Source organism: Ovis canadensis, chromosome 18, assembly GCF_042477335.2.
Source record: "Ovis canadensis isolate MfBH-ARS-UI-01 breed Bighorn chromosome 18, ARS-UI_OviCan_v2, whole genome shotgun sequence".
NCBI classification, from domain to species: domain Eukaryota; kingdom Metazoa; phylum Chordata; class Mammalia; order Artiodactyla; family Bovidae; genus Ovis; species Ovis canadensis.
In genome coordinates this window covers 56,494,538-56,511,637 of record NC_091262.1, presented here as the reverse complement: position 1 = coordinate 56,511,637, position 17,100 = coordinate 56,494,538, and the positions used below count along the sequence as shown (strand labels likewise).

Here is a 17,100-nt window from a genome sequence, read left to right as displayed (position 1 = left end):
CACCTTTCCTGGGTAAAGTTGTTTATCGACCATGAAAATCTCAGGCCAATCATCTTTATATGATGAGATCATATATAGCCTGACATGGTCTGACATCATGCGTGACCTCGTCACAGAACCCACACTCTTAGAATCATCTGCCCCCACACTGATCAAAATTAAAAAGTTAATTTTAAGACATTACAACAGCAAACTTGTCAAGATGAATGTTTCCAATCTGCTTCATTTAGCTGAACTTACTTACTTACTATCAATCAGTCTAATTCATATCTAATTCTTACGTGTTTACCGTCACCATTGTCCCTAGCCTCTTGGCATCTGAGAAACTCTAGCCAGGCCCTAGATTCCTCTAGGATGTCTGGCTCTTCTCACTTTACAGTGCCGGAAATGCAGCATGCGTATTTTCATACCACCAGGCTCATTAATGTCATAGCCCCACACTCACTCACCATTAGGGTCTTCTAAAGAGAATTCACCCAGGATTCCATGGAACAGAAAGAAATTCCATGTTGAAGTGATATATTCTAGCAAATATTTTAGAGAGAAATGGCTGCATCTCTTAGTTATGCCTCTTAATCTCATAACATTTCAGAACTGAGAGGTATCTTAGAGGTCAGCCAGTTCAGTTTCTCTACTAATGCTTATTTTTTGAAACTGAGGCTTGAGGGCTAAAGTTTCTAAGGTCTCAGTGCTACATGGGGAAGAATTAATATTCTTATTCTAAAATTAAGATTATTCTTTCTATTATTGTGGACGCTAATTCCTTGAATTCATGGGAAAGGTCACAATCATGATAAGACTGGTATTCATGTAGCTGTTGGAGTTTACAATGAGCTGGTGCTCTTTGTAATTTCATACAATAATCTGTGCAGTGACAAACATAATTAATATCCCATTTTAGAGACTAAGAGATTTAAACAGTAAACTTTGAGTGATGTATTCAAGTTTTCATAATTAAACAATGAGGGGCTATGAAAGGAGTTCAAGGTTCCTGCCTTTCAGTCTGTACACTTGAGTAAATTACTAACTTCTCTATGTATCTCTGCCCTCATTGGTAAAACGGGGATAAAATAAGAGTGTATTCATCACAGAGGTATTTTTTTCTTGAGAATTAATGTGATGATGTGTTAAATGAATAAAACTCTTAGCATCTTGCCTGACGTGGCAAGTGGGCAATAAATGTCAAGGCTTTCTTTTTTTTAATCACTATCTTTCTAAAACATCATACTGTTAACACAGAGAAATTACTTTAGGCTTAAGGATAAAGAAGGGTTCACTAATGCCCTGATAATTATTGAAATTGAATTAAAAATGCAACACTGAGTTTATTCCTCTTTTGATTTTCATCATCATAGAAATACTTGCTGTCAAATGAGGTTAGGAACTTTTATCATCCTGACACAACAAAAACCAATTTAATCATAGCTTTTTTACACCAAGAAAAGAACAAAGAACTATTTTCATATTAATATTTAAAACTGCAAACAAAAAGCTGCACCTTCCTTATAATACCTTTCGGAAGCTAAAAATCAGATGCACTGACTGGATGCAGCCTCATGGTGGTGCTAAATCACCATGGATAAAGCCTGGAGTGCCAGCTAAGGCTCTGCAGAAGCCAAACTGACACAGGACTGAAACATTCCTACTGAGTTAACCAGGAAGGTATTTGCTTTGAATTCCTACAGTTCTTCTCCACAAACCTTGAGCAATGACCTTGACATACTGTCCCAACAAATCCATTAGTAATGTTAATTCAGTTTTTTTCCCCTGGCATTGCAACAAATAAATATACATACATATATATAATATTAGCTATAAAAACATCTGTGTAGCTTTATTTTTTAATGCTGTATTAATTGAGATTCTCAACTTGGATCTGGCCACAGCATCTGCATACAAGATAACATCTATCTCTGCCCCGTTCATCTACTGTAGATCTTAATTTCATATGTCCCTTGGAACCATTTATTAAAGTTCTTATATCTCTCAGCCCCCAAATCTTAGCTTGAAATCTCAACTCTTGACCTTCTTCCTCCACTATCTCATTTTTTAAAAGCCACAAAACTAGACTGATTTTCCCTTCATAGCATAACCCACCTCTCTTCATTTTCCTCAACTGACTTCCAAAACCATAGTTCAGACCCTTTTATCATATATGCAGGTTGTTGCAACAACCTTCAAAATTAGCCTTAGAGCATTAGTTCCCAACCTTGCCTGCACATCAGAACCGCATGAAGGAGCTTTAAAAACTACCCATCCCTTGGGAATCTGCTTTAATAGCTTTGGGTGGAGCCTGAAGTTGGAATTTTCTTTTCAAAGCTCCCAGTCATTATAATGTGCAGCCACAATCAAGAACCACTTCACCAGAGATGTATCTAGCACACCATGGTCATGTTAACCTTAAACTATAAACTATCTGGGCCAAACATTTGAGTAATTTCTCCTCATCAGAAAGATTGCAAATAAGTGACTTTAAGGCCAAGCTGGATTTCGAAAAGGCAGAGGAACCAGAGATCAAATTGCCAACATCCATTGGATCACAGAAAAAGCAAGAGAGTTCCAGAAAAAACATGTACTTCTGCTTTTATTGACTACGCCAAAGCCTTTGACTGTGTGGATCACAACACACTGTGGAAAATTCTTCAAGACATGGGAGAACCAGACCACCTGACCTGCCTCCTGAGAAATTTGCAGGCAGATCAAGAAGCAAGAGTCAGAATCAGACATGGAACAACAGACTGGTTCTAAATTGGGAAAGGAGTACATCAAGGCCGTATATTGTCACCCTGTTTATTTAATTTATATGCAGAGTACATTATGTGAAATGCCAAGCTGGATGAAGCACAAGCTGGAATCAAGATTGTTGGGAGAAATATCAATAACCTCAGATATGCAGATGACACCACCCTTATGGCAGAAAGTAAAGAGGGACTAAAGATCCTCTTGATGAAAGTGAAAGAGGAGAGTGAAAAATCTGGCTAAAAACGCAACATTCAAAACACTAAGATCATGGCATCCAGTCCCATCACTTCATGGTAAATAGATGGGGAATCAGTGGAAACAGTGAGAGATTTTATTTTCAGGGGCTCCAAAATCACAGCAAATGGTGACACAGCCATAAAGTTAAAAGACACTTGCTCCTTGGAAGAAAAGCTATGACCAACCTAGACAGCATATTAAAAAGCAGAGACATTACTTTGGCGACAAAGATCCGTCTAGTCAAAGCTATGGTTTTTCCAGTAGTCATGTATGGATGTGAGAGTTGGACTATAAAGAAAGCTGAGCTCAAACGAATTGATGCTTTTGAACTGTGGTGTTGGAGAAGACTCTTGAGAGTCCCTTGGACTGCAAGATCAAACCAGTCAATCCTAAAGGAAATCAGTCCTGAATATTCATTGGGAGGACTGATGCTATAGCTGAAACTCCAGTACTTTGGCCACCTGATGTGAGAACTGACTCATTGGAAATGACCTAGATGCTGGGAAAGATTGAAAGCAGGATGAGAAGGGGACAACAGAGGATGAGATGATTGAATAGCATCATGGATTTGATGGACATGAGTTTGAGCAAGCTCTGGGAGTTGGTGATGGACAGTGAAGCCTGGTGTGCTGCAGTCCATGGGGTTGCAAACAGTCAGACACAACTGAGCGACTGAACGGAACTGAATTGACTTGAAGGCCAAACCCATCCGATGGATATATCTTATTTTGCCTATTATTAAACTGTTCAGACTAAAGATTTTAAAACTGGGAGATGTCACCTAAAACCCAGATTTCCTCTCTTTCTAAAAACTGCAACGTCTGGCCACACAGGGCCCACAGCCCCAAGCAACCATCACATGGCTGCCTCCCACTAGGCATGGCACTGGCCCCTCAGCCATTCAGTCTCCTTCACTCCTTACTTACACCTGCCTGTGTGACTCATTTATACTATCTGTCTGCCACTCTTCAGAGTCATTTTAGTTTGCATCTCCTAGTCTAGAGGAAAAAGTTCAAACTGAATGATACTTTTCCTCACCCATTTATTCGCTTCTTCATGCATTCATTAGACAGGTATTTATTTTGTGTCTGTGCTAGGCAAGCACTTGGAATACAAAGTTCAATATATTTTGGTCTTTTCTTTCTAACTTTACATACTGATTCCCTTCAAGTAACTCTATTCTAACCAACAGTTGGTTTAAGAGACATCTCTCTCCTAATGCTCATAGCCTGGAGGCTAAATTCCCAAATCCTTTGCAGTTAGCTGAGGCTATAAAGACAAAGTCTGGACCAACTGGATGTGAACAGAAGTGGTGTGTACAACTTCCAAGTCCTGTCTGTGAGAGTGAAGTTGGGTGCTCTCCATGTTCCCCTTCTGGTGAGATGGAACACAGGCTCAGCACTAGAGTCCCCTGGGACAAGAACAACAAGGAGAAAGCACCTGAGTCCCTAGATGGCCTCTGTCTTCCCTGGATTGATTGCCTACCTCTTGCTATGTGAGAGACCAACAATCTTCCAGCTTATTATATTTCAGAATCTCTTTGTCTACAGCAGTTTAGCCTACACCCTTTACTATTTCCCAAATACACCTTAAATATTCTTGCCCTCAACCTTAGCTTACACCAAAGCTTTTGTCACTAATATCCTGCCTTCTCATCTCTACTAAACTTGGCTCATCATTCAAGGCCCAGCTCAAGCAGTGCATCTTCTGTGATGCTTGTTATCTTCCTTTCTCTGTTCTCCCATTGTTTGACTTTCCACTTGATGAGACTTATCAAATATTATCATATTTAACAAACAGGGCCTAGAATTATGTTGTCATAGCTCTCTCAAACTCCAGGTCCAGAATTTAAATCAAAATTTGAGATTTTACATACCATAAATACAGAAGAATATTCAGAGCCCAGTATTCTGTTACTAATGCCTCTTGTGGAAAAATAATCTGCACTATCAATTCATGTTCAGTTTGTTATCTTTTAGCACTCTTGGATCTTTCTATTTCAGCTACAAAGCTGAGCCTTTCCAAGTCTTTAAAATCATGGCTTTTTCCTTAATATTTAAGCTAAATTCCTTATTCTTGCACCTAAACAAATTTTTCAACCCACTGGATACACATTTCTAAGAATAAGAAATGCACTGAGAAGATCAAGGGTTCAAGCTTGAATGGTGATGAAAGTCATCTTGTAGTCCTCTCATACTTGGAATATGAGAATCTCTAGGACAACCTTAGAGGGAGAAAGCAGAAGATGCACTTGGGGAAGGAAATTAATAGGGAAAATAGGTGCCAGGGAGTGAATATATTCCAGAAGAAAATATATTCCAGAAGAATAGTAAAGGAAAAGGAAAAGAAATAAGGAAGATAATTCAGATACAGGAGAAAGGTGAGACTAGCAACTATGAGGGATAAGATTAGCATAAGGGAAAGGCATGTACAAAATGAAATGCCAGTGAAGAAGAGTTGAATCCAATAACCTCAAAATGCTTCCTATCTGATCAGATACTCTTAAGAGATCATTACAAACACTGAAGTGCAGACTACCACTCCACCAACTTTAGGAAAACCGCTATGTGGTTGGTACAAAAGAAACATCAAAAGGAGGTGAAAATTAAATTTATAGCAGATCTCGATAAAGTTACTAAGTTACTCTGCTGCTGCTGCTAAGTCGCTTCAGTCGTGTCTGACTCTGTGTGACCCCCATAGACAGCAGCCCACCAGGCTCTGCCATCCCTGGGATTCTCTAGGCAAGAACAATGGAGTGGGTTGCCACTTCCTTCTCCAATGCATGAAAGTGAAAAGTGAAACTGAAGTCGCTCAGTCATGTCCGACTCTTTGCAACCCCATGGACTGCAGCCTGCTGCTGCTAAGTCTGCTGCTAAGTCACTTCAGTCGTGTCTGACTCTATGCGACCCCATAGACGGCAGCCCACCAGGCTCCCCCGTCCCTGGGATTCTCCAGGCAAGAATACTGGAGTTGGTTGCCATTTCCTTCTCCAATGCGTGCAAGTGAACTTGCTCAGTCGTGTCCCACTCTTAGCGACCCCATGGACTGCAGCCCACCAGGCTCCTCCGTCCATGGGATTTTCCAGGCAAGAGTACTGGAGTGGGGTGCCATCGCCTTCCTGCTGCTGCTCCTGCTGCTAAGTTGATTTAGTCGTGTCCGACTCTGTGTGACCCCATAGATGGCAGCCCACCAGACTCCCCCGTCCGTGGGATTCTCCAGGCAAGAACACTGGAGTGGGTTGCCATTTCCTTCTCCAATGCATGAAGGGGCAAATAAAAACAATACAGCTGTGTTTCAAATCAAGTAAAGAACGGTAGGCAGGGTTTTTTAAAAACACCTAAGTGTTTTTTTGTTGTCGTTTCTTATTTTTTAAGACAAATCTTGGCTCTTGAAGTTTTGTCCTATCATACAAAAAAGCTAGAGGTTGAGAGGTGAGATCTTTAAAGCATAAAAGGTAATCATCCTGAGATAAAAGGTAATCACACTAAGAAAAGATAAAAAAATAACTCAAAGACTTAAACCTAAGTCTTAAACTATAAAATGCCTAAAAGAAAACATAAAAGCCTCCATTGGTCTTGGCAAAGATTTCTTGGCGATGACACCAAAAGCACAGACAACAAAAGCAAAAATAGACAGATGGGTCTACAGCACACTTTGAAAATTCTGAGTATCAAAGGGCCCAGTGAAAAGGCAACCTATGGAATGGCAGAAAATGTTAGAAAATTAAAAATATAATAAGATCCAGAATATAAAGAACTCCTACAACTCAACAACAAAAAATCAAATAACCCAATTTACAAGATGGGCGAAGGACCTCAATAGACATTCCTCCAAAAAGGATATACAAATGGCCAACAAACATATGAAAAGATGCTCACCACATCACTTATCAGAGAAATGCAAATCAATATCCTAATGAGATATTACCTCACACCCATTAGAATGGCTACTATGATTAAAAAAAAAAAAAAACAGAAAACAACAAATGCTGGTGAGGCTATGGAGATATGGAGAAACTGAAACTCGTGTACTTGGGATTTTTAAATGGAGCAACCACTATGGAAAATGGTATGGTGATTCCTCAAAAAATTAAAAGCACAACTACCATATGATCCAGCAGCAATCCAATCCAATTTCTAAGAATATATCCATGGAATTGCAAGTAGGGTCTTGAGGTATTTGCATGCCTACCTTCATAGCAGCATTATTCACAATAGCCAAGATGTGGAAGCAAGCCAAATATCCCTCCACAGATGAATGGGTAAACAAAATGTGGGAGATATATATATATATATACATACATATATATATATATATATATATATATATATATATATATATATATAGTGGAATATCATTCACTGTTTAAAAAGAAAGAAATACTGCCATATGCTACAACATGGATGAACCTTGAGGACATTATGCTCAGTGAAATGAACCAGTCACAAAAAGACAAATACTATATAATTCCATTTAAATGAGGCATCTAAAAGGCTTCCCAGGTGGTGCAGGGGTAAAGAATCCACTGCCAATGCAGGAGACTCAAGAGATTCCGGTTCGATCCCCAGGTAGGGGAGAACCCCTGGAGAAGGAAATGGCAACCTGCTCCAATATTCTTGCTTGGAAAATTCCATGGACAGAGGAGCCAGAGGAGCCTGGTGGACTACAGCCCATGGGGTCACAAAGAGTTGGACATGCTGAGCACACACACAAAGGAGTCAAATTCATAGAAACTCAAAGTAGAATGGTGGTTCCCAGTGGCTGAAGGAGAGGGGATAAGGGCATCATTAGTATAGTTTCAGATTTGAAAGATGGAAAAGTTCTGGAGATATGTTTCACAACAATAAGACGATACTTAATACTACTGAACTATACACTTAAAAATGGTTAGGAAGGCAAATTCCATGTTTTTTTTTTTTCCTTTTACCACAATGGAAAAAAAAAGGAGAAGAAAAAGAGAAGACAGGAGAGCGTGATATTTCTTTAATCACTGCCACCATCAGTGTGGCATCAGTGATGTATCAACATATGGTCAAAACGAGGATGAAAAATAGGAAGGGTTTTATCTGCACCATTTTATCTCTGGGATAAAGAAATGTAGAAATCAGTGACAAGTTAATCCCAGGACCACACCTGTTCTATATTCCCATTATTCGTTACTCGGGAATTACTGACCAATTCCTGTCTCTATCTACAGGCGGCGGCAATGGTGACTGCCTTTGCTACCACAGACTAGACTACAATTCTATATAGCCTAGTTACAAAGAGCAAGCCCTCAAATATCTGTTGCACTCAATCTGAAATTACTTATGTGCAAAGACATTCTTAGCTGATACCAAAAATAGGTTTTCAAATTGGACTGTAGATGTCTCTGAGATAAAATGCTAACAACAGCTGAGTCATTGAACTATAGCTGAGACACTATAGTTGAGCATTTGAAGACATTTATATCTCAGGGGGGAAAAGGAATTAGCTATGTCATGTATCCATTAACTTGGTACCAATAAATTCAACCCAATGGAGTCATGTCTTCCAGAGTGACTTCCGAGAATTTAGAGTGAGCAGAAAGCCTGTGATGTGAGAAGGGAATCTGGCACTTATCCCAAAGGACAGATCTCCCGAAATGCTTTACTTGTCACTCAGTCGTGTCTGTGGAGAAGGCGATGGCACCCCACTCCAGTACTCTTGCCTGGAAAATCCCATGGACAGAGGAGCCTGGTGGGCTGCAATCCATGGGGTCACTAAGAGTGGGACACAACTGAGCGAGTTCACTTTCACTTTTCACTTTCATGCATTGGAGAAGGAAATGGCAACCCACTCCAATGTTCTTGCCTGGAGAATCCCAGGGACCGGGGAGCCTGGTGGGCTGCCATCTATGGGGTTGCATAGAGTTGGACACGACTGAAGCGACTTAGCAGCAGCAGCAGCAGTCGTGTCTGACTCTTCGAGACCCCATGGACTGGAGGTCCTCTGTCCATGGATTTTTCCCAGCAATAATACTGGAGTGGGTTGCCATTTCCTACTCCAGGGGATCTTCCCAGTCAAGGGATCGAAGCCAGATCTCCGGCATTGCAGGTGGATTCTTTACCATATGAGCCACCAGGGAAGCCCTGCTGTTATCACACCACACTGCACTTTTCCAGCTCCCTAGGAATCACAACTGCTCAACTAGCATCAGTAATCACCTACATTGGACTAGTGGCTACTTACCAGCTATGGCTATGAGAAAGAAGTCATACTATTCATTTGCTAATCTAGTAGTGGTCTGTGGGTTTTATAAATAGATTTGATCTGCCTATGTGATTACTGCCTAAGTTCCTTGGCATTTGAATACATCTCTAGGAGGAAAGCAAGTCAGTTCTGGCATCTCAGCTGAAATCCCAGCTCCCATACTTAGCAGCAGGGTGACCCTGGGCAAGTCATTGGCATTAGAGCCTTAGATCTGTACAAACAGGACCAATAATAGCTCTTCCCTGGGGATGTTATATAAATTAAATGAAGGAATCTACTCAGAACGTCGCATATAGTGGATGCTCAGCAGACATTATTTGCCTAGCTTCTTCCTCACTTTCAAGCAAAGGTCAGCAAATGTTTTCCATCAAGGACCATACAGCAAACATTCTAGGCTTTCCAAGCCATTGGTCTCTGTCACAACACTCAATTTTGTCACTGCAGGACAAAAGTAGCCATAAATGATGAGCACAGCTATGTTCCAATAAAATCTTATTTTAAAAATTAGGCCTTGGGCCAGTTTTGGCCCACAAGCTATAGCTGCCATTCCTTAACACTTAAACCACATATGTCCAGACATCAGACTAAGCTAATTTTTCATCATTCTGTTGGATTTTGCCTGCTCCAGACATGTCCTTGCCCTTTCTCTTAGTTGCTTTTATTTCTTGAATGTATCAGAGCAAATGAGTCTAGTTCAATGGACTCATCTCTCGACTTTTAATTTTAGGCCTTGAGAAGCCCCATAGGAGGTAAGCACTCAGACCTGGGATGCTCGATTACCTTATCCACACAAGAGGTTCTCGGGAAATCAGCCATGTTTGAGGAAGATTCCCTCAACCTGCACAGAGACTGGAAGATAGACCATCACTTAAGAACTCACCTAACTGAGGAACTTTCATTAAAGGAGAAGGATGGGTTGCAACTTATTTCCCAGGTTTTAAAATACTGCATAACCAATATATTTGCATTCATTTGTGTATGTATAAAGCACTTCTTAGAGGACATAAGAACTGAAAACAACAATGATCACTGGCAAGGTGGGAACTCAAATTGAGGGACAAGGATGGGAGAGAGAGTTAACTGAATATTTTTAAAATGTTTTTAATGGTTTTGTTTATTTTTATTGATGTATAGTTGATTTGCAATGTTGTGTATAGTTGATTTGCAGTGTTGTGTTAGCTTCTAGTATACAGCAAAGTGACTCAGTTATACATATATAAACACATTCCTTTTCATATTCTTCTCTATTATGGTTTATCACAGGATATTGAATATAGTTCCCTATGCTATACAGTAGGGCCTTGTTGTTTATCTATTTTTATATATAGTGGTGTATATCTGCTAATCTCAAACTCCCACCCTTTTCTCTTTTGGTAACCATAAGTTGTTGTTGTTGTTGTTGTTTTATGTCTGTGAGTCTGTTTCTTAAGCATAAGTTTTTAAACCATGTGAAAACATGCAATCTATTCAAAAATTAATTTTTCTGATGAATTAAAAATTCAAACTAAAAACAAAACTTTCACATTCACAAAACCAGCCTAGTAAGAGAAAGACATACATGTGAGAGGTGAAGAAAGACAAGAACATAAAGCATCTGAGACTCACATGTCTCATGACTCCCAGGTGTCCCCAGGGACCCTAAGGCAGCCCATAGTTTTAGATCAGGCCACAGTTCCTCCCATGGAGTCCCACATGCCACATTGAGAAGCTTTCCAGCACCTCCATCTCTCTTGCTACTGACTCTTTTATTCCTGCCTTCAAATAAGCTTTAACTTTTTAAATAGAAACTTTTATCTGACCTCACTTTCCACTGCCATACTTTCTCTCATATGGCTTTCACAGCTCGGTTCCGGGAGCCATTAGGAATGATTCTCTCTCACTTCTTAACCATCTATAACCCAGCTTCTACCTCTGCTCTTTCATGAAGTCCCTTTTTCTCTAAGGTCCTCACTGACTCTTTACAACAAATCTAAAGGTTGGTTTTTCTCCTTCATCCTTACTGTTCTTGAACTCCATTTTGCAAAGAACAAAGCTGATGTTCATCTTACTAAACATCTCTTCTCCCTTCATTTACTTAGTACCACAGAATTCTGTTCCTCCCTCAACCCCACTCTGGGCTGCTTTCATATTCCTGCCTCATAACTGGGCTAAAACTTGAGACATCCTTTTCTCTTCTCCATCTATCCTCATTCTCTCAGGGATTTCTTCTCTTCCCAGGACTTTATCTAGTGGGAAGAGAAAGCAGACGGGGCTTGAAGCATGGCTCTATGACATATTAGCTGTGCGGGTTAAGGGAAGTAATTTAATCTCTTTGAATTCATTTCCTCCACTCTAAAGCAGGGTCACTCACTCTTTCATTCAACAGTCTTCACTGAGCACCTACTATGTAGCAGACAATGTTCTGGATACATGAGATTCACTAGCAAACTAAACAGATGAGTATTTCTACCCTCACAGAGCTCCCAATCTAGCAGAGGGAGACAAAACATTAACAATAATATACATGCTAAATAAGAGAATTATATAAAATGTATAAATACAGTAAGAGCTGAAGACAAGAAACAGAGATCAGGATACACCTTTTAAAAGGTGATCAGGGTAAGCTACCCTGTGTGCGTGTTTAGTTGTGTTCAACTCTCTGCCACCCTATGGTCTGTAGTCTGCCAGGCTCCATGGGGATTCTCCAGGCAAGAATACTGGGGTGGGTTGCCATGCCCTCCTCCAAGGGATCTCCCTGATCCAGAAATCAAACCTGCATCTCTTATGTCTCCTGCATTGGTAGGCAGGTTCTTTACCACCAGCACCACCTGGGAAACCCAAGCTTCCCTAAGAAGCTAATATTTGAGCAATCACTCAGAAGAGAAGGAGGAATTAAAAAACTGACAGAGAAGGTACAGCCAGAGGGAGCTGACAAAGGTCTGAAAGGCAGAAGTGTGCCTAGCTTATTCTAGGGACAGCAACGGGGCCAACGTGGGAATGGAGTGAAGTGAGCACAGGAAAGAGCAATTGGAAATGAGTCGGAGAGGAGTTGGGCGGGCGGGCAATCCATGTAGGGCCCCTGAATGCCATAGGAGCCGTTGTGGGGTTTTGAGCAGAGGGGTGGCATGATCTTTCAGGGTTTTGAGCTGAGGGGTGACATAATCTGATCTATTTTATAAGGGTCACTCTGGCTGCTCTGTCGGGAACAGACTTTAGGGGAAGCAGGGTGGAAGCAGGGAAACCAGCAAAGAGGCTACTGCAGTAACCCAGGCAGGAGTGATGGTAGCTAGGACCAGAGTGGGTGCACTGGCGAAGTGGTCAATTTAAGATTAAAAAAAAAAACAGACTTGCAGGGTTGTTATGAGAATCTTATGAAAGCATGACTGCAGGTAAAGTGCCTAGCATGTGCCTGATACCAGGAAGATGTTAACTTCCTAAATGGCTTAGTCGTTAAAAAAAAAAAATGTCTGCCAACACAGGTGACTCAGGAGATGAGCAAAGGGTTCAATCCCTGGTGGGGAAGATCCCCTGGAGTAGGAAATGGCAGCCTATTCCAGTATCCCTGCCTAGAGAATCCCATGCACCGAGGAGCCTGGCAGGCTAGTGTCCATGTGGTTGCAAAGAGTTGAATACAACTGAGCATGCATGCCTGCACACTTACTATATTTTTCTGGTCAAATATGGGTCACCATATGGAAGAGGTCAAAGCTAGAATGTGATACCCCAGGTCAACTGACCTGGGGAGTGACAGTCACCCTCACCTGAAGTATTGAAATGAGGTTAGTCTGAGGAGGGGGCTTAATCTTTTAGCTTTTCACCTCATAGCCCAACTCCAGAACAATATTTCCTGAGGCCTACACTCCCTCTTAAAAGTTTCATCACCTACTCAACATCAGTGCATATATTTTTAAAAACTACCTGCCCCACCTCCATCTCAAGCTGTTTCTTCTATTAAAACTACACCAGTACCTACAGGCTGAAAACTTAGCTTCATCTTTGTAGAATTATGGAATAAAAGATGCTTCCTTTGGAAGCTGGTATAATGCCATCATCTGTTTAAAACATCTCTACCTACAAAAAAGAAATGAGGCCAGAATGGAGCATGACTAGCTGTGAGCCACTCTTTGTCTTTAATGACTGGGCAAGGTCTGGAACCGGTTTTCTGGATCCCGGTCTTGTCGTCAACGGCCCTCCCCACATTCACCCGTGCCCCATTTCCACAGCCCCTTACGCTGGCTGCCAGAGGCATCTCTGTATACGTCACCACCATGGCTGCCATGACTATCTTTCCTTTCACTGCCCAGGAGGCCTTCCAGAAAGGCTATCAGAGGCCACAGCCTATTCTGCTTCAAGTGTGCTGGCTCTGGGTTCAACTCCTGGCTCTGCACTCACTAGCTGTGAGGCTCTGAGCCAGTTTCCTAATCACACTCTGCCTTGCCATCTTCATCTGAAAAGTTCTTACCTCCCAGGACTTGGCAGAACAAGGCATGTAAGGCCCTTAGCACAGAACCAGTGCAAATAACAGCCCAAGGAGGGTGAGTTACCGCGAGCCATGACTATTCTCAGTCGCTTTCAGAGAAGTTACCACAGATGTCTGGTGAACAAATCCTACTTGCCTTGGTCTGGCCATCAGGGCCTGGCAGCAACCAGGTCTATTAAATGTATGGAAATGTAGTGCTCCCTGTTCACTGACCTTCTGTTGAGAAATTCTCTGTGCCCCAGTACCATGCTCATTCTCAATCCCCACCTCCATGTTTTGGTTTTTGCTCCTGCCTGAAATGCTCAGCTTAGTTCTCTCTGTCTAAATCCTGGCACATTCTTCAAAGCCCCAGTGAAAGCTTATTCTTTCACAAGGACTTTCCAGGCAAATCTTAGCTCTGCTGCTATTATTTCTTCTCTTCAATACTACCGTATTTACATGTGGTACACACTGGTCACTCTTGTGTAAAGGCATGGGAGCATTTAGTTAATAATATGAGTTCTAGAGCAAACTGCCTGGTCTCTCTCAGCCTCGATCTCCTCATAAAATAGGGTTAATATTAGGGTTGCTGTGAAGATTGGACACACAACTACTTAGTAAAAAACAATTAATATATGTAACTATTATTATATATTGCTGTTAACTTTTTCCTCTTTGTTTTATATATTTTCATCTTCTTCCTCCAGGTCATTCCATCCATATGTACTATACTTTTATCTAGTATCTTATATCACAGCTTACATTAATGAGCTAAGTTCTGAAAATTTTGATTTCTCTTCTTAAAGATTTCATTACATCTAATAATTTGCTCTAAAAGTACAGATTTACCCAAAATATCACCTCCCCATCTCAGAGCCCATAGATGGTACAGAACACAGGTAGCATGGTTATCAGCCAGAGGAGGAAGTTTGAAGAAAAGAAAAAATCCTGAAAAACTAGAACTGTCTGGTCTTTTTCTGCAAAAGTTAATATTGGAGATATGGAAGCTATTCTGGGGTTAGAACCAACAAATCAGAAAAGCACTGGCGGTAACTGGAACTTTCCATTCACACATTCCTGAAGTATTGGTATGTGTGCACGGCTACTGTTGTACTTTGTTTTGGATTTCACTCAAGCGGGTCCACCACTCACCAGGAGCAATGTTAGGTCTGAGCAACACCAACCAAGAGTTCTACGGCAGCAGGCACACATCAAGCTAATGCACAGACATGTACAGTTCCTGGTTGAGGCCCACTGTCACTAGGCAGTGATCATTGTGTGTTTTTTTCTTTTCTTTCTTTGGGGAATCAACTATGTTTATCAAAAATAGCAAGACGTTTTATAACAGAGAAGGGCTCACCTTTTCCCAGCAATACTTCCAAAAACCAGGTAAGAAATCATCTAGATTAAGAAGACCATTCTTACCTCTATTTTTTCCCATATGGCTTCATAGTTGTCCTGGTGTTGAATATCTTGCATCAGTTTCTGAATTAAAGCAGACTTTGCAGCAGAATGGCTCTCATTTTTCTCAGAGGATGAGACTCTCTCTGACTTCTCATCCGTGTATTTTTTCATGCCAGAGAGAGGCATGCACAGTTCCTCGTCGGAAAGAAGGTCACTCAAGGGGCCAGATTCCACACTCTCCCCGAGTGAAGAGGCTATGTCACTGGATGAGCTTGGAGACACCCTGCCTAGCCTCGTATGCTTCTTCTTGACATGGTATGTTGGATACATCTCAGAATCTGAGTTCATTTCAGACAGTTCCCAGTCATCAATATTCTGAAGGGTTTCTCCTCTGGGTTTCTGAGGCAGCAGCTTTGTTAGGTTTTCCAACTTCAGAGCTAATACTTCTGTCTGCTTGAGGTGAGAGGGCAGTGCCAGGTACTCATCAGAGCCATACCAGGCCTCCACAACCTGACCGTTCCTGGTGATGTGACTTGGGGAGGAGGAGTAGCTGCTTTTGTCTTTGTGTTCTGAAAGAAGGGGTCCTAGAGATGTGACGCTGTCTGAGCTAGCAGAGGACTCACTGCTTTGAGTAAAAGGTGGTGAACTGGATGTTTCTGACTGCACTGGCAATTTGGCCTTCCCACTCCTCTGGTGACACGGCTCCAGTGAGGACGTGGAGGCAGACTCTGTCTCTTGCCTCTGTCCGGCCTTGGAAGGACTAGAAGGAATTGCATTCGGCACTGTCAAACTCCTAGTGCTTTTGGCTTGCTTGTCTGAACTGGGTTCCTGTTTAGGGGTCTGGCATGGAGGCACCTCTTCTCCGGTCTTCTGGGGCTTTTTCAGTCGAAGCTTCTCTTTATGGCAGTCGTTGAGCCTCCCCAGGCTGGAGGAGACCTCCTTAATGTGACTTCTAACTGTATTTTCAAGATTCCCATCCCCCATCTTGTGCAAACACTCATATGACTGGCTGGCGGCAGAGGGGCTGTTGGGGTAAGGAGACTGTAACACCAGGCACAGCTTAGACCTGTCAGGAGGATCCACCAGGGATGGGGTGCTTCTGCTCATCTCAGGCTTCAGGTCGACCATCTGCTTCTTTCCGCTAGAGCCTTTCAGATTATTTTTAAATGTCTCGTCTTTAAGGAAAAACCCTCTTTTTGGCAACGTGGGCTGTGTGGGAGAGTCCTCATTATAGTTAAAGCAGTCTCTGATGGATCGCTTGGGGGTTGTGTTTTCACAAGCAAGAGGCTGTGGATTCTTTGCCCCAAGTTGGGAAGAGGAATCAGATTCTTGCTCCACAGCTTCTGAAGCGGGTTGAACAGCATTTGTCGGAGCTTCCACTGAAGATGATGGCCCCTGCATTAAGCCTGGTTGTTCCTCCACTGTGCAATCATTATTTTCCTCACGTCTACCTCTGTCACCTGCTGAAAGAGATACTTGAGACGCCTCCTCGCTCACGGCTTCGCTGCAGTTGGAAGGGATGGAGTCAGGAGCCACCGAAAGTAACCCAACACTTCGGATAAGCTCGGGGAACTCCTTTTCCATCTCACTGTAGCTCCACGAGTCGAAGGGTTTGGTTTTGACCTGGCTAGAGGTCATATCACCCAGGCCACCGAGCAAATCCTCACTTGGACTGTAGTCAGATAGTTCGAAAGCAGTAATACCGCAATCCAGAGACAAGTAGTTTTGAGAGCATTTGATTGTTAACTGTCCAGAGTCGTCTACTTCCGTTAGAGCATCAAGCCGGCCCTGAAACAGACAACGAAAATGGTTTCAGCAAATGTAACATTACACTCACTTTGCTGCTCACATGAAATCTCATCAGAAGCCACAATACAGGCCAAAAATGCATCAATCTCAATTGCTTCTGGTTTCAGGTACAGAAAGGCACATTCACTAATTACCATATTGCTTTACATAGCATCCTGTTCTTAAATATTTAAGGATTTTTCTTCAATCTGGAGAACAGAGCCTTGGTCAAGGCCAATCCAAAAATAACCATTCTTGCC

The 17,100-nt window shown here is 41.9% G+C and overlaps 1 protein-coding gene across 3 annotated transcripts in view; it reads right to left on the bottom strand.

The window, feature by feature from the left end:
* AKAP6 (A-kinase anchoring protein 6) overlaps positions 1–17,100 on the bottom strand; it is a 410,046-nt gene that overhangs the window by 273,055 nt on the left and 119,891 nt on the right. For all 3 annotated transcript variants that reach the window (XM_069559473.1, XM_069559474.1, XM_069559475.1), the window contains one exon: positions 15,074–16,840. In XM_069559473.1, the coding sequence (XP_069415574.1) occupies positions 15,074–16,840 (1,767 nt within the window). The remainder of the gene's footprint in view (positions 1–15,073; positions 16,841–17,100) is intronic.